This window comes from Phyllobates terribilis, unplaced genomic scaffold, assembly GCF_046119375.1.
Source record: "Phyllobates terribilis strain yellow unplaced genomic scaffold, ASM4611937v1 Scaffold_2__4_contigs__length_985480577, whole genome shotgun sequence".
In the NCBI taxonomy this organism is placed as follows: domain Eukaryota; kingdom Metazoa; phylum Chordata; class Amphibia; order Anura; family Dendrobatidae; genus Phyllobates; species Phyllobates terribilis.
The window spans coordinates 981,021,008-981,042,564 of record NW_027362762.1 but is presented as its reverse complement, the minus strand read 5'-3'; the positions used below and the strand labels follow the sequence as shown (position 1 = coordinate 981,042,564).

The 21,557-nt window shown below is 50.3% G+C and overlaps 2 protein-coding genes across 7 annotated transcripts in view; one reads left to right on the top strand and one right to left on the bottom strand.

Moving 5' to 3' along the window:
- Nucleotides 1-3,214, top strand: part of LOC141241617 (vang-like protein 1) — a 191,929-nt gene extending 188,715 nt beyond the window's left edge. For all 4 annotated transcript variants that reach the window (XM_073668786.1, XM_073668785.1, XM_073668783.1 and 1 more), the window contains one exon: nt 2,717-3,214. In XM_073668786.1, coding sequence (XP_073524887.1) covers nt 2,717-2,992 — 276 coding nt within the window. In that variant the 3' untranslated portion in view covers nt 2,993-3,214. The remainder of the gene's footprint in view (nt 1-2,716) is intronic.
- Nucleotides 3,215-4,784: 1,570 nt separating this feature from the next.
- The window catches only part of CASQ2 (calsequestrin 2), a 189,594-nt gene continuing 172,821 nt past the window's right edge, over nt 4,785-21,557 (bottom strand). For all 3 annotated transcript variants that reach the window (XM_073670897.1, XM_073670898.1, XM_073670900.1), the window contains one exon: nt 4,785-5,309. In XM_073670897.1, the coding sequence (XP_073526998.1) occupies nt 5,076-5,309 (234 nt within the window). In that variant the 3' untranslated portion in view covers nt 4,785-5,075. The remainder of the gene's footprint in view (nt 5,310-21,557) is intronic.

Here is a 21,557-nt window from a genome sequence, read left to right as displayed (position 1 = left end):
AGGACCCTACCCCAAACTAATATTAACAGGCAGGTACAGAGGAGAGAGGACCCTACCCCAAACTAATATTGACAGACAGGTGCAGAGGAGAGAGGACCCTACCCCAAACTAATATTAACAGACAGGTACAGAGGAGAGAGGACCCTACCCCAAACTAATATTAACAGACCGGTACAGAGGAGAGAGGACCCTACCCCAAACTAATATTAACAGGCAGGTACAGAGGAGAGAGGACCCTACCCCAAACTAATATTGACAGACAGGTACAGAGGAGAGAGGACCCTACCCCAAACTAATATTATCAGACAGGTACAGAGGAGAGAGGACCCTACCCCAAACTAATATTGACAGACAGGTGCAGAGGAGAGAGGACCCTACCCCAAACTAATATTGACAGACAGGTACAGTGGAGAGAGGACCCTACCCCAAACTAATATTAACAGACAGGTGCAGAGGAGAGAGGACCCTACCCCAAACTAATATTAACAGACAGGTACAGAGGAGAGAGGACCCTACCCCAAACTAATATTAACAGACAGGTGCAGAGGAGAGAGGACCCTACCCCAAACTAATATTAACAGACAGGTACAGAGGAGAGAGGACCCTACCCCAAACTAATATTGACAGACAGGTACAGTGGAGAGAGGACCCTACCCCAAACTAATATTAACAGACAGGTACAGAGGAGAGAGGACCCTACCCCAAACTAATATTAACAGACAGGTGCAGAGGAGAGAGGACCCTACCCCAAACTAATATTAACAGACAGGTGCAGAGGAGAGAGGACCCTACCCCAAACTAATATTAACAGACAGGTGCAGAGGAGAGAGGACCCTACCCCAAACTAATATTAACAGACAGGTACAGAGGAGAGAGGACCCTACCCCAAACTAATATTAACAGACAGGTGCAGAGGAGAGAGGACCCTACCCCAAACTAATATTAACAGACAGGTGCAGAGGAGAGAGGACCCTACCCCAAACTAATATTAACAGACAGGTACAGAGGAGAGAGGACCCTACCCCAAACTAATATTAACAGACAGGTACAGAGGAGAGAGGACCCTACCCCAAACTAATATTAACAGGCAGGTACAGAGGAGAGAGGACCCTACCCCAAACTAATATTAACAGGCAGGTACAGAGGAGAGAGGACCCTACCCCAAACTAATATTAACAGACAGGTACAGAGGAGAGAGGACCCTACCCCAAACTAATATTAACAGACAGGTACAGAGGAGAGAGGACCCTACCCCAAACTAATATTAACAGACAGGTGCAGAGGAGAGAGGACCCTACCCCAAACTAATATTAACAGACAGGTACAGAGGAGAGAGGACCCTACCCCAAACTAATATTAACAGACAGGTGCAGAGGAGAGAGGACCCTACCCCAAACTAATATTAACAGACAGGTACAGAGGAGAGAGGACCCTACCCCAAACTAATATTAACAGACAGGTGCAGAGGAGAGAGGACCCTACCCCAAACTAATATTAACAGACAGGTACAGAGGAGAGAGGACCCTACCCCAAACTAATATTAACAGACAGGTACAGAGGAGAGAGGACCCTACCCCAAACTAATATTAACAGACAGGTACAGAGGAGAGAGGACCCTACCCCAAACTAATATTAACAGACAGGTACAGAGGAGAGAGGACCCTACCCCAAACTAATATTAACAGACAGGTACAGAGGAGAGAGGACCCTACCCCAAACTAATATTAACAGACAGGTGCAGAGGAGAGAGGACCCTACCCCAAACTAATATTGACAGACAGGTACAGAGGAGAGAGGACCCTACCCCAAACTAATATTAACAGACAGGTGCAGAGGAGAGAGGACCCTACCCCAAACTAATATTAACAGACAGGTACAGAGGAGAGAGGACCCTACCCCAAACTAATATTAACAGACAGGTACAGAGGAGAGAGGACCCTACCCCAAACTAATATTAACAGACAGGTACAGAGGAGAGAGGACCCTACCCCAAACTAATATTAACAGACAGGTACAGAGGAGAGAGGACCCTACCCCAAACTAATATTAACAGACAGGTACAGAGGAGAGAGGACCCTACCCCAAACTAATATTGACAGACAGGTGCAGAGGAGAGAGGACCCTACCCCAAACTAATATTAACAGACAGGTACAGAGGAGAGAGGACCCTACCCCAAACTAATATTAACAGACAGGTACAGAGGAGAGAGGACCCTACCCCAAACTAATATTAACAGACAGGTACAGAGGAGAGAGGACCCTACCCCAAACTAATATTAACAGACAGGTACAGAGGAGAGAGGACCCTACCCCAAACTAATATTAACAGACAGGTACAGAGGAGAGAGGACCCTACCCCAAACTAATATTAACAGACAGGTACAGAGGAGAGAGGACCCTACCCCAAACTAATATTAACAGACAGGTACAGAGGAGAGAGGACCCTACCCCAAACTAATATTAACAGACAGGTACAGAGGAGAGAGGACCCTACCCTTGTGGCCTCATATTCTACAGGATATATATATATATACTGTGTGTACATAGGGTGAAGCTGTACTATGCCAGACGTTGGACATTGGATCATTTTACCCCACACCCATCCATGACTATTGCTGATGTCTGCACTGGTGCGATATGGGTGATGTTGTAGAACGTGGATATTTGCGCCATTCTCCTTCATGCTGACCTGATGTCTCTGATTTTTATCTTCTAGGCCTTTCTGGAGCAGTATCTGCGCCCGGGGCCCCAGTGCCAGTACTCTGAAGCCAAGCCGGCTGAGTGGACGTTAGTGAGCGAGGAGTCAGTCACACGAAGTCTGAAGTCTCATTTGACGTTCTGCTTGCGCAGCGCTGGTGTCCAGCTGGTGGTCAGCGTCCATGAGATTCCCAGCTTGACGCTCAGCGAGAACTTCATCCCACCAAACTCCCATCGCTTCTTAGTGCAATTGTATTCCCCGGCACTGGATGCCACCACCATATCTCCAGCGTGACATGTACATACATTTACATACTGCGGCTGCTATCATGTGTATATATCACCCTGTAATATATATCGCCCTTTATTATATACCGCTTGTTGTACTCTATGCCAAATCCCTCCGCCCTCCATCAGATGTTATAATAAGTCCTGTCCTATTATCAAGGAGGTCTTGTGACATCAGCACATTTCTCAGTATTAATAATATGAATAAAGATCATTTTTGGAAACATTGGAGCAGATGTTACCGTCTATCCATTCATAGACTCAGCCCCAAAATCTGCCAAAATAAGGAGCTGGTGCAAGGAGTCAGACTCCGAGGAAGTGTGAACATGGCTACAAGCAAATCTAGGAGATAAGAGATCCAGAAAGACCTACTGTAGGAGAGGAACAGGACCAGGACTTGAATCAATGTTACATAGACAAAAAGGTACATATTCCAGAATCAATAATGGGACATGGGACAGAGCCCAGGACCAATGCTGACCAAGGGGTCAGACTCCCAGGAAGTGTGAACGTGGCTACAAGCAAATCTAGGAGATAAGAGATCCCGAAAGACCTACTGTAGGAGAGGAACAGGACCAGGACTTGAATCAATGTTACATAGACAAAAAGGTACATATTCCAGAATCAATACTGGGACATGGGACAGAGCCCAGGACCAATGCTGACCAAGGGGTCAGCCTCCCAGGAAGTGTGAACGTGGCTACAAGCAAATCTAGGAGATAAGAGATCCAGAAAGACCTACTGTAGGAGAGGAACAGGACCAGGACTTGAATCAATGTTACATAGACAAAAAGGTACATATTCCAGAATCAATACTGGGACATGGGACAGAGCCCAGGACCAATGCTGACCAAGGGGTCAGATTCCCAGGAAGTGTGAACGTGACTACAAGCAAATCTAGGAGATAAGAGATCCAGAAAGATCTACTGTAGGAGAGGAACAGGACCAGGACTCGAATCAATGTTACATAGACAAAAAAGTACATATTCCAGAATCAATACTGGGACACGGGACAGAGCCCAGGACCAATGCTGACCAAGGAATCAGACCCAGAGGTCACAAGATCCAGAAACAGCTCAAAAGACCGAAGACAGCATAAGTGGAGATGACACTGGCAGTGAAACGAAGGGGCTCTGGTTACAACTACCAAGCAGAATCCCAGGACCCACAGATATATGGTGGAGACGAATGTGACAGCCTCTGTTACAGAAGCAACTGGGTCTAGTTCCAGGTCAGTGACCGGTCAAAGACTTTGGTGACGTTTCTCTATAAATCTTGGATAGAATCTGGGACAACAAAGTGTCCAGAAGCAAAGAGTTTATGTCATAGCAGGACATCAGCAAAGTAGAGCAGTGGAGACCATGAACGCGCCATAACCGTATAGTCTGCTCCAGCAGAAGCATAATGGGGTCAGAGGTTGATAATCCCTCCAGAGTTTACCATTGGAAAAGCCTGGCATTCTGTTACCTGGAATAAGAACAAATCGGATGGAAATTAGTGAAACCAGCACTCTTTTTGGCCCTTTATGGGCATTGCACAGGTGGGAAAGGACATCACCATGTGGAGTCAGACTTAGGAGTACACAGCCCACTCATCCATCTCATCCTTATTCCCTACCACAGAACATCTTAAAAACTTCCTCCCGCTGAATCGTGTCTTGAAAAAAAGGCCCATAATGAAGCTTCTAGACCACTAGACCTTCAGACATGATGGATACCAAATCTCAGGCACTCGCTAAATCACAGCTATGAATGTGTGGGGTCTTTCCTTCACACTCACTAAAGATGGAGGCACATAGGTCCATGGTGATGTCTTCCCTCTTTATTGAGTATTTTAACTATTTCATTTATAAGCATTATAATGCCTCCTTTATAGCAGGGGCTGAACCGATGAAATGTGGGTCCTCGTACCAGACTGTAGCCACTTCTGATCATTTAACTATTTTGTAGCCATCCAAGTTTTACCAATATTAAAAGTGATAGTCCTGTGTGCGTGTCACACCACCTAGATATAAGGTCTGTGACACACGAGCTCCCACATCACATCATTGGGCTACAAGGACAGGTTCGCTCCCAAAAAAGCATTCAGTTTTAATCGTCGTCATCATCATCGTCGTCATTGTCATCATTATCGTCGTCATCATCGCCGTCATCATCGTCGTCATCATCATCATCATCGTCGTCGTCATCATCATCGTCGTCATCATCATCATCATCATCTTCAGTGTTGACCTTCCCTGATAATACATCTTCTATCCACCGTTCTAGTTCAGATGGTGATGGCAAATCCTCAGCATCTTCTATATCCATCCAGACACTGTCCGCCTGTGAACATAGAAAAGAGAATCTTTAGTAAATCCTGAGAATTAACCCAAAACTGGAGGTGAAAATCACAGGAGAGAACCACAGGGGGAAACACAGGGGAGAACCAAAGGAGAGAAACACAGGAGAGAAACACAGGAGAGAAACACAGGGGAGAAACACAGGGGAGAATCACAGGAGAGAATCACAGGGGAGAAACACAGGGGGGAAACACAGGGGAGAACCAAAGGAGAGAAACACAGGAGAGAAACACAGGAGAGAAACACAGGGGAGAAACACAAGGGGAGAAACACAGGAGAGAACCACAGGAGAGAACCACAGGAGAGAAACACAGGGGAGAAACACAGGAGAGAAACACAGGGGGAAACACAGGAGAGAACCACAGGGAGAAACACAGGAGAGAAACACAGGGGAGAAACAGAGGAGAGAAACACAGGGGAGAAACACAGGAGAGAAACACAGGGGAGAATCACAGGGGAGAAACACAGGAGAGAAACAAAGGGGAGAAACACAGGGGAGAATCACAGGAGAGAATCACAGGGGAGAAACACAGGAGAGAAACACAGGAGAGAAACACAGGAGAGAAACACAGGGGGAAACACAGGAGAGAACCACAGGGAGAAACACAGGGGAGAAACACAGGAGAGAACCACAGGGGGGAAACACAGGAGAGAACCGCAAGGGGAAACACAGGAGAGAAACACAGGAGAGAACCACAGGGGAGAAACACAGGAGAGAAACACAGGAGAGAAACACAGGAGAGAAACACATGGGGAAACACAGGAGAGAACCACAGGGGGAAACACAGGAGAGAAACACAGGAGAGAAACACAGGAGAGAAACACAGGAGAGAAACACAGGAGAGAAACACAGGGGAGAAACACAGGGGAGAAACACAGGGGAGAAACACAGGGGAGAAACACAGGGAGAAACACAGGGGAAACACAGGAGAGAAACACAGGGGAGAATCACAGGGGAGAAACACAGGAGAGAAACACAGGAGAGAAACACAGGAGAGAAACACAGGGGAGAATCACAGGGGAGAATCACAGGGGAGAATCAAAAGGGAGAATCACAGGGAGAAACACAGGGGAGAAACACAGGAGAGAAACACAGGAGAGAAACACAGGAGAGAACCACAGGGGAGAACCACAGGAGAGAACCACAGGAAGAAACACAGGGGAGAAACACAGGGGAGAAACACAGGGGAGAAACACAGGGGAGAAACACAGGGGAGAAACACAGGAGAGAACCACAGGGGAGAACCACAGGGGAGAAACACAGGGGAGAAACACAGGGGAGAAACACAGGGAGAAACACAGGGGAAACACAGGAGAGAAACACAGGAGAGAAACACAGGGGAGAAACACAGGAAAGAAACACAGGGGGGAATCACAGGGGAGAATCACAGGGAGAAACACGGGAGAATCACAGGGGAGAAACACAGGGGAGAAACACAGGAGAGAACCACAGGGGAGAAACACAGGAGAGAACCACAGGGGAGAATCACAGGGGAGAATCACAGGGAGAAACACAGGGGAGAAACACAGGGGAGAAACAAAGGGGAGAAACACAGGGGAGAACCACAGGGGAGAACCACAGGAGAGAAACACAGAGGAGAAACAAAGGGGAGAAACACAGGGGACAAACATAGGGGAGAACCACAGAAGAGAAACACAGAGAGAAACACAGGAGAGAATCACAGGAGAGAATCACAGGAGAGAACCACAGGGGGAAACACAGGAGAGAAACACAGGGGAGAAACACAGGGGAGAAACACAGGGGAGAACCACAGGAGAGAAACACAGGAGAGAATCACAGGGGAGAAACACAGGGGAGAAACACAGGGGAGAACCACAGGAGAGAACCACAGGAGAGAAACACAGGGGAGAAACACAGGAGAGAAACACAGGGGGAAACACAGGAGAGAACCACAGGGAGAAACACAGGAGAGAAACACAGGGGAGAAACAGAGGAGAGAAACACAGGGGAGAAACACAGGAGAGAACCACAGGGGGAAACACAGGGGGAAACACAGGGGAGAATCACAGGAGAGAATCACAGGGGAGAAACACAGGAGAGAAACACAGGAGAGAAACACAGGAGAGAAACACAGGGAGAAACACAGGGGAGAAACACAGGAGAGAACCACAGGGAGAAACACAGGGGAGAAACACAGGAGAGAACCACAGGGGGGAAACACAGGAGAGAACCGCAAGGGGAAACACAGGAGAGAAACACAGGAGAGAACCACAGGGGAGAAACACAGGAGAGAAACACAGGAGAGAACCACAGGGGAGAAACACAGGAGAGAACCACAGGGGAGAATCACAGGGGAGAATCACAGGGAGAAACACAGGGGAGAAACACAGGGGAGAAACAAAGGGGAGAAACACAGGGGAGAACCACAGGGGAGAACCACAGGAGAGAAACACAGAGGAGAAACAAAGGGGAGAAACACAGGGGACAAACATAGGGGAGAACCACAGAAGAGAAACACAGAGAGAAACACAGGAGAGAATCACAGGAGAGAATCACAGGAGAGAACCACAGGGGGAAACACAGGAGAGAAACACAGGAGAGAATCACAGGGGAGAAACACAGGGGAGAAACACAGAGGAGAAACACAGGGGAGAAACACAGGAGAGAAACACAGGAGAGAAACACAGGAGAGAATCACAGGAGAGAAACACAGGAGAGAATCACAGGGGAGAAACACAGGGGAGAAACACAGGGGAGAAACACAGGGGAGAACCACAGGGGAGAAACACAGGAGAGAAACACAGGAGAGAAACACAGGGGGGGAACACAGGGGGGGAACACAGGAGAGAAACATAGGGGAGAACCATAGGGGAGAAACACAGGAGAGAAACACAGGGGAGAAACACAGGAGAGAAACACAGGGGGGAATCACAGGAGAGAATCACAGGGGAGAAACACAGGGGGGACACACGGGAGAAACACAGGAGAGAAACACAGGAGAGAAACACAGGGGAGAATCACAGGAGAGAATCACAGGGGAGAAACACAGGGGGAAAACACAGGAGAGAAACATAGGGGAGAAACACAGGGGAGAAACACAGGGGAGAAACACAGGGGGGAATCACAGGAGAGAATCATAGGGGAGAAACACAGGAGAGAAACACACGGGGGAATCACAGGAGAGAATCACAGGGGAGAAACACAGGGGGGAAACACAGGAGAGAATCACAGGGGAGAACCACAGGGGAGAAACACAGGGGAGAAACACAGGGGGGAATCACAGGAGAGAATCATAGGGGAGAAACACAGGAGAGAACCACAGGGGAGAAACACAGGAGAGAACCACAGGGGAGAAACACAGGGGGTAATCACAGGAGAGAATCACAGGGGAGAAACACAGGGGGGAATCATAGGAGAGAATCACAGGAGAGAAACACAGGGGAGAAACACAGGGGGCAATACAGGGGAGAAACACAGGGGAGAAACACAGGGGGGAATCACAGGAGAGAATCATAGGGGAGAAACACAGGAGAGAACCACAGGGGGGAATACAGGGGAGAAACACAGGGGGAATCACAGGGGGGAATCACAGGAGAGAATCATAGGGGAGAAACACAGGAGAGAACCACAGGGGAGAAACACAGGAGAGAAACAGGGGGGAATCACAGGAGAGAATCACAGGAGAGAATCACAGGAGAGAATCACAGGGGAGAAACACAGGAGAGAAACACAGGGGGGATTCACAGGAGAGAATCATAGGGGAGAAACACAGGAGAGAACCACAGGGAGAAACACAGGAGAGAACCACAGGGGAGGAAAACAGGGAGAAACACAGGGAGAAACACAGGGGAGAAACACAGGGGAGAAAAACAGGAGAGAACCACAGGAGAGAAACACAGGGGAGAAGCACAGGAGAGAAACACAGGGGGGAAACACAGGGGAGAAACACAGGAGAGAAACACAGGGGAGAATCACAGGAGAGAATCACAGGGGAGAAACACAGGGGGGAAACACAGGGGAGAAACACAGGAGAGAACCACAGGGGAGAAACACAGGTGGAAACACAGAGGAGAAACACAGGGGAGAAACACAGGGGGAAACACAGGGGGGAAACACAGGGTAGAAACAGAGGGGAGAACCACAGGAGAGAACCACAGGGAGAAACACAGGAGAGAACCACAGGGAGAAACACAGGAGAGAACCACAGGGGAGAAATACAGGAGAGAAACACAGGGGAGAAACACAGGGGAGACCCACAGGGGGGAAACACAGGAGAGAAACACAGGAGAGAAACACAGGAGAGAACCACAGGGGAGAAACACAGGAGAGAAACACAGGAGAGAAACACAGGGGGGAATCACAGGAGAGAATCACAGGGGAGAAACACAGGGGGGAAACACAGGAGAGAATCACAGGGGAGAACCACAGGGGAGAAACACAGGGGGGAATCACAGGAGAGAACCACAGGGGAGAAACACAGGAGAGAAACACAGGAGAGAACCACAGGGGGAAACACAGGGGGAAACACAGGGGAGAATCACAGGAGAGAATCACAGGGGAGAAACACAGGAGAGAAACAAAGGGGAGAAACACAGGGGAGAATCACAGGAGAGAATCACAGGGGAGAAACACAGGAGAGAAACACAGGAGAGAAACACAGGAGAGAAACACAGGGGGAAACACAGGAGAGAACCACAGGGAGAAACACAGGGGAGAAACACAGGAGAGAACCACAGGGGGGAAACACAGGAGAGAACCGCAAGGGGAAACACAGGAGAGAAACACAGGAGAGAACCACAGGGGAGAAACACAGGAGAGAAACCCAGGAGAGAAACACAGGGGGAAACACAGGAGAGAACCACAGGGGGAAACACAGGAGAGAAACACAGGAGAGAAACACAGGAGAGAAACACAGGAGAGAAACACAGGGGAGAAACACAGGGGAGAAACACAGGGGAGAAACACAGGGGAGAAACACAGGGAGAAACACAGGGGAAACACAGGAGAGAAACACAGGGGAGAATCACAGGGGAGAAACACAGGAGAGAAACACAGGAGAGAAACACAGGAGAGAAACACAGGGGAGAATCACAGGGGAGAATCACAGGGGAGAATCACAGGGGAGAATCACAAGGGAGAATCACAGGGAGAAACACAGGGGAGAAACACAGGAGAGAAACACAGGAGAGAAACACAGGAGAGAACCACAGGGGAGAACCACAGGAGAGAACCACAGGAAGAAACACAGGGGAGAAACACAGGGGAGAAACACAGGGGAGAAACACAGGGGAGAACCACAGGGGAGAACCACAGGAGAGAAACACAGGGGAGAAACACAGGGGAGAAACACAGGGGAGAAACACAGGGGAGAAACACAGGGAGAAACACAGGGGAAACACAGGAGAGAAACACAGGAGAGAAACACAGGGGAGAAACACAGGAAAGAAACACAGGGGGGAATCACAGGGGAGAATCACAGGGAGAAACACAGGGGAGAATCACAGGGGAGAAACACAGGGGAGAAACACAGGAGAGAACCACAGGGGAGAAACACAGGAGAGAACCACAGGGGAGAATCACAGGGGAGAATCACAGGGAGAAACACAGGGGAGAAACACATGGGAGAAACAAAGGGGAGAAACACAGGGGAGAACCACAGGGGAGAACCACAGAAGAGAAACACAGAGAGAAACACAGGAGAGAATCACAGGAGAGAATCACAGGAGAGAAACACAGAGGAGAAACAAAGGGGAGAAACACAGGGGACAAACATAGGGGAGAACCACAGAAGAGAAACACAGAGAGAAACACAGGAGAGAATCACAGGAGAGAATCACAGGAGAGAACCACAGGGGGAAACACAGGAGAGAAACACAGGGGAGAAACACAGGGGAGAAACACAGGGGAGAACCACAGGAGAGAAACACAGGAGAGAATCACAGGGGAGAAACACAGGGGAGAAACACAGGGGAGAAACACAGGGAAGAACCACAGGAGAGAAACACAGGAGAGAATCACAGGGGAGAAACACAGGGGAGAAACACAGAGGAGAAACACAGGGGAGAAACACAGGAGAGAAACACAGGAGAGAAACACAGGAGAGAATCACAGGGGAGAAACACAGGGGAGAAACACAGGGGAGAAACACAGGGGAGAAACACAGGGGAGAACCACAGGGGAGAAACACAGGAGAGAAACACAGGAGAGAAACACAGGGGGGGAACACAGGGGGGGAACACAGGAGAGAAACATAGGGGAGAACCACAGGGGAGAAACACAGGAGAGAAACACAGGGGAGAAACACAGGAGAGAAACACAGGGGGGAATCACAGGAGAGAATCACAGGGGAGAAACACAGGGGGGACACACGGGAGAAACACAGGAGAGAAACACAGGAGAGAAACACAGGGGAGAATCACAGGAGAGAATCACAGGGGAGAAACACAGGGGGAAAACACAGGAGAGAAACATAGGGGAGAAACACAGGGGAGAAACACAGGGGAGAAACACAGGGTGTAATCACAGGAGAGAATCATAGGGGAGAAACACAGGAGAGAAACACACGGGGGAATCACAGGAGAGAATCACAGGGGAGAAACACAGGGGGGAAACACAGGAGAGAATCACAGGGGAGAACCACAGGGGAGAAACACAGGGGAGAAACACAGGGGGGAATCACAGGAGAGAATCATAGGGGAGAAACACAGGAGAGAACCACAGGGGAGAAACACAGGAGAGAAACACAGGGGGTAATCACAGGAGAGAATCACAGGGGAGAAACACAGGGGGGAATCATAGGAGAGAATCACAGGAGAGAAACACAGGGGAGAAACACAGGGGGCAATACAGGGGAGAAACACAGGGGAGAAACACAGGGGGGAATCACAGGAGAGAATCATAGGGGAGAAACACAGGAGAGAACCACAGGGGGGAATACAGGGGAGAAACACAGGGGGGAATCACAGGGGGGAATCACAGGAGAGAATCATAGGGGAGAAACACAGGAGAGAACCACAGGGGAGAAACACAGGAGAGAAACAGGGGGGAATCACAGGAGAGAATCACAGGAGAGAATCACAGGAGAGAATCACAGGGGAGAAACACAGGAGAGAAACACAGGGGGGATTCACAGGAGAGAATCATAGGGGAGAAACACAGGAGAGAACCACAGGGAGAAACACAGGAGAGAACCACAGGGGAGGAAAACAGGGAGAAACACAGGGAGAAACACAGGGAGAAACACAGGGGAGAAACACAGGGGAGAAACACAGGGGAGAAACACAGGAGAGAACCACAGGAGAGAAACACAGGGGAGAAGCACAGGAGAGAAACACAGGGGGGAAACACAGGGGAGAAACACAGGAGAGAAACACAGGGGAGAATCACAGGAGAGAATCACAGGGGAGAAACACAGGGGGGAAACACAGGGGAGAAACACAGGAGAGAACCACAGGGGAGAAACACAGGTGGAAACACAGAGGAGAAACACAGGGGAGAAACACAGGGGGAAACACAGGGGGGAAACACAGGGTAGAAACAGAGGGGAGAACCACAGGAGAGAACCACAGGGAGAAACACAGGAGAGAACCACAGGGAGAAACACAGGAGAGAACCACAGGGGAGAAATACAGGAGAGAAACACAGGGGAGAAACACAGGGGAGACCCACAGGGGGGAAACACAGGAGAGAAACACAGGAGAGAAACACAGGAGAGAACCACAGGGGAGAAACACAGGAGAGAAACACAGGAGAGAAACACAGGGGGGAATCACAGGAGAGAATCACAGGGGAGAAACACAGGGGGGAAACACAGGAGAGAATCACAGGGGAGAACCACAGGGGAGAAACACAGGGTGGAATCACAGGAGAGAACCACAGGGGAGAAACACAGGAGAGAAACACAGGAGAGAAACACAGGGGGGAATCACAGGAGAGAATCACAGGGGAGAAACACAGGGGGGAAACACAGGAGAGAATCACAGGGGAGAACCACAGGGAAGAAACACAGGGGGGAATCACAGGAGAGAATCATAGGGGAGAAGCACAGGAGAGAAAAACAGGAGAGAACCACAGGAGAGAAACACAGGGGAGAAGCACAGGAGAGAAACACAGGGGGGAAACACAGGGGAGAAACACAGGAGAGAAACACAGGAGAGAAACACAGGGGAGAATCACAGGAGAGAATCACAGAGGAGAAACATAGGGGATAAACATAGGGGAGAAACACAGGAGAGAAACACAGGAGAGAACCACAGGAGGAAACACAGGAGAAAACCACAAGAGAGAACAACAGGGGGGAATCACAGGAGAGAATCACAGGGGAGAAACACAGGGGGGAATCACAGGAGAGAATCACAGGAGAGAAACACAGGGGAGAAACACAGGGGGGAATCACAGGAGAGAATCATAGGGGAGAAACACAGGAGAGAACGACAGGGGAGAAACACAGGAGAGAAACAGGGGGGAATCACAGGAGAGAATCACAGGAGAGAATCACAGGGAAAAACAGGGAAGAAACACAGGGGGGAATCACAGGAGAGAATCAGAGGGGAGAAACACAGGAGAGAACCACAGGGAGAAACACAGGAGAGAACCACAAGAGAGAATCACAGAGGTCAAACACAGGAGAGAACCACAAGGGAGGAAAACAGGGAGAAACACAGGGAGAAACACAGGGGAGAAACACAGGGGAGAAACACAGGGGAGAAACACAGGAGAGAAACACAGGAGAGAACCACAGGGAGAAACACAGGGGAGAAACACAGGGGAGAAACACAGGGGAGAAACACAGGGGAGAAACACAGGGGAGAAACACAGGGGAGAACCACATGGGAGAAACACAGGGGAGAAGTACAGGGGAGAAACACAGGGGAGAAGCACAGGAGAGAAAAACAGGAGAGAACCACAGGAGAGAAACACAGGGGAGAAGCACAGGAGAGAAACACAGGGGGGGAAACACAGGGGAGAAACACAGGAGAGAACGACAGGGGAGAAACACAGGAGAGAAACAGGGGGGAATCACAGGAGAGAATCACAGGAGAGAATCACAGGGAAAAACAGGGAAGAAACACAGGGGGGAATCACAGGAGAGAATCAGAGGGGAGAAACACAGGAGAGAACCACAGGGAGAAACACAGGAGAGAACCACAAGAGAGAATCACAGAGGTCAAACACAGGAGAGAACCACAAGGGAGGAAAACAGGGAGAAACACAGGGAGAAACACAGGGGAGAAACACAGGGGAGAAACACAGGGGAGAAACACAGGAGAGAAACACAGGAGAGAACCACAGGGAGAAACACAGGGGAGAAACACAGGGGAGAAACACAGGGGAGAAACACAGGGGAGAAACACAGGGGAGAAACACAGGGGAGAACCACATGGGAGAAACACAGGGGAGAAGTACAGGGGAGAAACACAGGGGAGAAGCACAGGAGAGAAAAACAGGAGAGAACCACAGGAGAGAAACACAGGGGAGAAGCACAGGAGAGAAACACAGGGGGGGAAACACAGGGGAGAAACACAGGAGAGAAACACAGGAGAGAAACACAGTGGAGAATCACAGGGGAGAAACACAGGGGAGAAACACAGGGGGGAAACACAGGGGAGAAACACAGCAGAGAACCACAGGGGAGAAACACAGGTGGAAACACAGAGGAGAAACACAGGGAAGAAACACAGGGGAGAAACAGAGGGGAGAACCACAGGTGAGAAACACAGGAGAGAACCACAGGGGAGAAAAACAGGAGAGAACCACAGGAGAGAAACACAGGGGAGAAGCACAAGAGAGAAACACGGGGGGGGGACGACACAGGGGCGAAACACAGGAGAGAAACACAGGAGAGAGACACAGGAGAGAAACACAGGAGAGAATCACAGGGGAGAAACACAGGGGGGAAACACAGTGGAGAAACACAGGAGAGAACCACAGGTGAGAAACACAGGTGGAAACACAGAGGAGAAACACAGGGGAGAAACACAGGAGGAAACACAGGGGGGAAACACAGGGGAGAAACACAGGGGAGAAACACAGGGGAGAAACACAGGGGAGAAACAGAGGGGAGAACCACAGGAGAGAACTACAGGGAGAAACACAGGAGAGAACCACAGGGAGAAACACAGGAGAGAAACACAGGAGAGAACCACAGGGGGAAACACAGGAGAGAACCACAGGGGAGAAATACAGGAGAGAAACACAGGGGAGAAACACAGGGGAGAAACACAGGTGAGAAACACAGGTGAGAAACACAGGAAAGAAACAAAGGGAGAAACACAGGAGAGAACCACAGGGAGAAACACAGGAGAGAACCACAGGGAGAAACACAGGGGAGAACCACAGGGGAGAAACACAGGGGAGAAACACAGGGGAGAAACACAGGAGAGAACCACAGGGAGAAACACAGGGGAGAAACACAGGGGAGAAACACAGGGGAGAAACACAGGGGAGAAACAGAGGGGAGAACCACAGGGGAGAAACACAGGGGAGAAGTACAGGGGAGAAACACAGGGGAGAAGCACAGGAGAGAAAAACAGGAGAGAACCACAGGAGAGAAACACAGGGGAGAAGCACAGGAGAGAAACACAGGGGGGGAAACACAGGGGAGAAACACAGGAGAGAAACACAGGAGAGAAACACAGTGGAGAATCACAGGGGAGAAACACAGGGGGGAAACACAGGGGGGAAACACAGGGGAGAAACACAGGAGAGAACCACAGGGGAGAAACACAGGTGGAAACACAGAGGAGAAACACAGGGAAGAAACACAGGGGAGAAACAGAGGGGAGAACCACAGGGGAGAAACACAGGGGAGAACCACAGGGGAGAAAAACAGGAGAGAACCACAGGAGAGAAACACAGGGGAGAAGCACAAGAGAGAAACACAGGGGGGGGGACACAGGGGCGAAACACAGGAGAGAAACACAGGAGAGAAACACAGGAGAGAAACACAGGAGAGAAACACAGGAGAGAATCACAGGGGAGAAACACAGGGGGGAAACACAGTGGAGAAACACAGGAGAGAACCACAGGTGAGAAACACAGGTGGAAACACAGAGGAGAAACACAGGGGAGAAACACAGGAGAGAAACACAGGAGAGAACCACAGGGGGAAACACAGGAGAGAATCACAGGGACAAACACAGGAGAGAACCACAGGGAGAAACACAGGAGAGAACCACAGGGAGAAACACAGGAGAGAACCACAGGGAGAAACACAGGAGAGAACCACAGGGAGAAACACAGGAGAGAACCACAGGGGAGAACACAGGAGAGAAACACAGGAGAGAACCACAGGGGGAAACACAGTAGAGAACCACAGGGAGAAACACAGGAGAGAACCACAGGGGAGAACACAGGAGAGAAACACAGGAGAGAACCACAGGAGAGAACACAGGAGAGAAACACAGGAGAGAACCAAAGGGAGAAACACAGGAGAGAACCACAGGGAGAAACATAGGAGAGAACCATAGGTGGAAACACAGGAGAAACACAGGAGAGAACCACAAGGGAGAAACACAAGAGGAAACTACAGTAGAGAACCACAGGGAGAAACACAGGAGAGAACCACAGGGGAAAATACAGGAGAAAGCCACAAGGGGAAACACAGGAGAAAAACACCGGAGAGAAACACAGGAGAGAACCACAGGGAGAAACACAGGAGAGAACCACAGGGGGAAACACAGGAGAGAACCACAGGGGGAAACACAGGAGAGAACCACAGGGGGAAACACAGGAGAGAATCACAGGGACAAACACAGGAGAGAACCACAGGGACAAACACAGGAGAGAACCACAGGGAGAAACACAGGAGAGAACCACAGGGAGAAACACAGGAGAGAACCACAGGGGGAAACACAGGAGAGAACCACAGGAGGAAACACAGGAGAAAACCACAGGGAGAAACACAGGAGAGAACCACAAGGGGAAACACAGGAGAGAATCACAGGGAGAAACACAGGAGAGAACCACAGGGAGAAACACAGGAGAGAACCACAGGGAGAAACACAGGAGAGAACCACAGGGGGAAACACAGGAGAGAACCACAGGGGGAAACACAGGAGAGAATCACAGGGAGAAACACAGGAGAGAACCACAGGGAGAAACACAGGAGAGAACCACAGGGAGAAACACAGGAGAGAACCACAGGGAGAAACACAGGAGAGAACCACAGGGAGAAACACAGGAGAGAACCACAGGAGGAAACACAGGAGAAAACCACAGGGAGAAACACAGGAGAGAACCACAAGGGGAAACACAGGAGAGAACCACAGGGAGAAACATAGGAGAGAACCACAGGGAGAAACACAGGAGAGAACCACAGGGAGAAACACAGGAGAGAACCACAGGGGGAAACACAGGAGAGAACCACAGGAGGAAACACAGGAGAAAACCACAGGGAGAAACACAGGAGAGAACCACAAGGGGAAACACAGGAGAGAACCACAGGGAGAAACATAGGAGAGAACCACAGGGAGAAACACAGGAGAGAACCACAGAGAGAAACACAGGAGAGAACCACAGGGAGAAACACAGGAGAGAAACACAGGGAGAAACACAGGAGAGAACCACAGGGAGAAACACAGGAGAGAACCACAGGGGAGAACACAGGAGAGAAACACAGGAGAGAAACACAGGAGAGAACCACAGGGGGAAACACAGGAGAGAACCACAGGAGAGAAACACAGGAGAGAACCACAGGGGAGAACACAGGAGAGAAACACAGGAGAGAAACACAGGAGAGAACCACAGGGAGAAACACAGGAGAGAACCACAGGGGAGAACACAGGAGAGAAACACAGGAGAGAAACACAGGAGAGAACCACAGGGAGAAACACAGGAGAGAACCACAGGGGAGAACACAGGAGAGAACCACAGGAGAGAAACACAGGAGAGAACCACAAGGGGTAATCACAGGAGAGAAAAACAGGGGGAAACACAAGAGAGAACCACAAGGGGAAACACAGGAAAGTACCATAGGGAGAAACACAGGGGAGAACCACAAGGGGAAACACAGGAGAGAACCACAAGGGGAAACACAGGAGAGAACCACATGGAGAAACACAGGGGAGAACCACAGGGGGAAACACAGGAGAGAACCACAGGGGGAAACACAGGAGAGAATCACAGGGAGAAACACAGGAGAGAACCACAGGGAGAAACACAGGAGAGAACCACAGGGGAGAACACAGGAGAGAACCACAGGGAGAAACACATGAGAGAACCACAGGGAGAAACACAGGAGAGAACCACAGGGAGAAACACAGGAGAGAAACACAGGGAGAAACACAGGAGAGAACCACAGGGAGAAACACAGGAGAGAACCACAGGGAGAAACACAGGAGAGAACCACAGGGGAGAAATACAGGAGAGAAACACAGGAGAGAACCACAGGGGAGAAATACAGGAGAGAAACACAGGGGAGAAACACAAGGGAGAAACACAAGAGGAAACTACAGTAGAGAACCACAGGGAGAAACACAGGAGAGAACCACAGGGGGAAACACAGGAGAGAACCACAGGGCGAAACACATGAGAGAACCACAGGAAGAAACACAGGAGAGAACCACAGGGGGAAACACAGGAGAGAACCACAGGGGGAAACACAGGAGAGAACCACAGGGAGAAACACAGGAGAGAACCACAGGGAGAAACACAGGAGAGAACCACAGGGGAGAACCACAGGAGAGAACCACAGGGGAGAAATACAGGAGAGAAACACAGGGGAGAAACACAAGGGAGAAACACAAGAGGAAACTACAGTAGAGAACCACAGGGAGAAACACAGGAGAGAACCACAGGGGGAAACACAGGAGAGAACCACAGGGCGAAACACATGAGAGAACCACAGGGAGAAACACAGGAGAGAACCACAGGGGGAAACACAGGAGAGAACCACAGGGGGAAACACAGGAGAGAACCACAGGGGGAAACACAGGAGAGAACCACAGGGGGAAACACAGGAGAGAACCACAGAGAGAAACACAGGAGAGAACCACAGGGGGAAACACAGGAGAGAACCACAGGGAGAAACACAGGAGAGAACCACAGGGAGAAACACAGGAGAGAACCACAGGAAGAAACACAGGAGAGAACCACAGGGGGAAACACAGGGGAGAAACACAGGAGAGAACCACAGGGAGAAACACAGGAGAGAAACACAGGGAGAAACACAGGAGAGAACCACAGGGGGAAACACAGGAGAGAACCAGAGGGGGAAACACAGGAGAGAACCACAGGAGAGAAACACAGGAGAGAACCACAAGGGGAAACACAGGAAAGTACCATAGGGAGAAACACAGGGGGAAACAGATGAGAAAACCACAGAGGGAAACACAGGAGAGAACCACAGGGGGAAACGCAAAAGAGAACCATAGGGGGAAACACAGGAGAGAACCACAGGAGAGAACCACAGGAGAGAACCATAGGGGGAAACACAGGAGAGAACCACAGGGGGAAACACAGGAGAGAACCACAGGGGAAACACAGTAGAGAACCACAAGGGGAAACACAGGAGAGAACCACAGGAGGGAACCACAAGGGGGAAACACAGGAGAGAACCACAGGGGGAAACACAGGGGAGAACCACAGGAGGGAACCACAAGGGGGAAACACAGGAGAGAACCACAGGGGGAAACACAGGGGAGAAACACAGGAGGGAACCACAAGGGGGAAACACAGGAGAGAACCACAGGGGGAAACACAGGAGAGAACCACAGGGGGAAACACAGGAGAGAACCACAGGGAGAACCACAGGAGAGAAAAACAGGTGAGAAACACAGGAAAGAAACAAAGGGAGAAACACAGGAGAGAACCACAGGGGGAAACACAGGGGAGAATCACAGGGAGAAACACAGGAGAGAACAACAAGGGGAAACACAGGAGAGAAACATTGGAGAAAATACAGGACATAACCACAGGGGAAAACACAGGAGAAAGACGCAAGGGGAAGCACAGGAGAGAACCACAGGGAGAAACACAGGAGAGAAACACAGGAAGAAACACAGGAGAGAACCACAGGGGTAAACACAGGAGAGAACCACAGGAGGAAACATGGGAGAGAACCACATGGAGAAACACAGGAGAGAACCACAGGGGGAAACACAGGAGAGAACCACAGGAAGAAACACAGGAGAGAACCACAGGGAGAAACACAGTAGAGAACCACAGGGGGAAACACAGGGGGAAACACAGGGAGAAACACAGGAGAGAACCACAGGAAGAAACACAGGAGAGAACCACAGGGGTAAACACAGGAGAGAACCACAGGAGGAAACATGGGAGAGAACCACATGGAGAAACACAGGAGAGAACCACAGGGGTAAACACAGGAGAGAACCACAGGAGGAAACATGGGAGAGAACCACATGGAGAAACACAGGAGAGAACCACAGGGGGAAACACAGGGGAGAAACACAGGAGGGAACCACAAGGGGAAACACAGGGAAGAAACACAGGGGGAAACACAGGAGAGAACCACAGGGGGAAACACAGGAGAGAACCACAGGCAGAAACACAGGAGAGAACCACAGGGGGAAACACAGGAGAGAACCACAGGGGGAAACACAGGAGAGAACCACAGGGGGAAACACAGGAGAGAATCACAGGGAGAAACACAGGAGAGAACCACAGGGAGAAACACAGGAGAGAACCACAGGGAGAAACACAGGAGAGAACCACAGGGAGAAACACAGGAGAGAACCACAGGGAGAAACACAGGAGAGAACCACAAGGGGGGAATCACAGGGGGAAACACAGGAGAGAACCACAGGGGAGAACACAGGAGAGAACCACAGGGAGAAACACAGGAGAGAACCACAGGGAGAAACACAGGGGAGACCCACAGGGAGAAACACAGGAGAGAACCACAGGGAGAAACACAGGAGAGAACCACAGGGAGAAACACAGGAGAGAACCACAGGGAGAAACACAGGAGAGAACCATAGGTGGAAACACAGGAGAAACACAGGAGAGAACCATAGGGGGAAACACACGAGAGAACCACAGGAGAGAAACACAGGGGGGAATCACAGGGGAAAATACAGGAGAAAGCCACAAGGGGAAACACAGGAGAAAAACACAGGAGAGAAACACAGGAGAGAACCACAGGGAGAAACACAGGAGAGAACCACAGGGGGAAACACAGGAGAGAACCACAGGAGAGAAACAAAGGAGAGAACCATAGGGGGAAACACAGGAGAGAACCACAGGAGAGAAACACAGGAGAGAACCATAGGGGGAAACACAGGAGAGAACCACAGGGGGAAACACAGG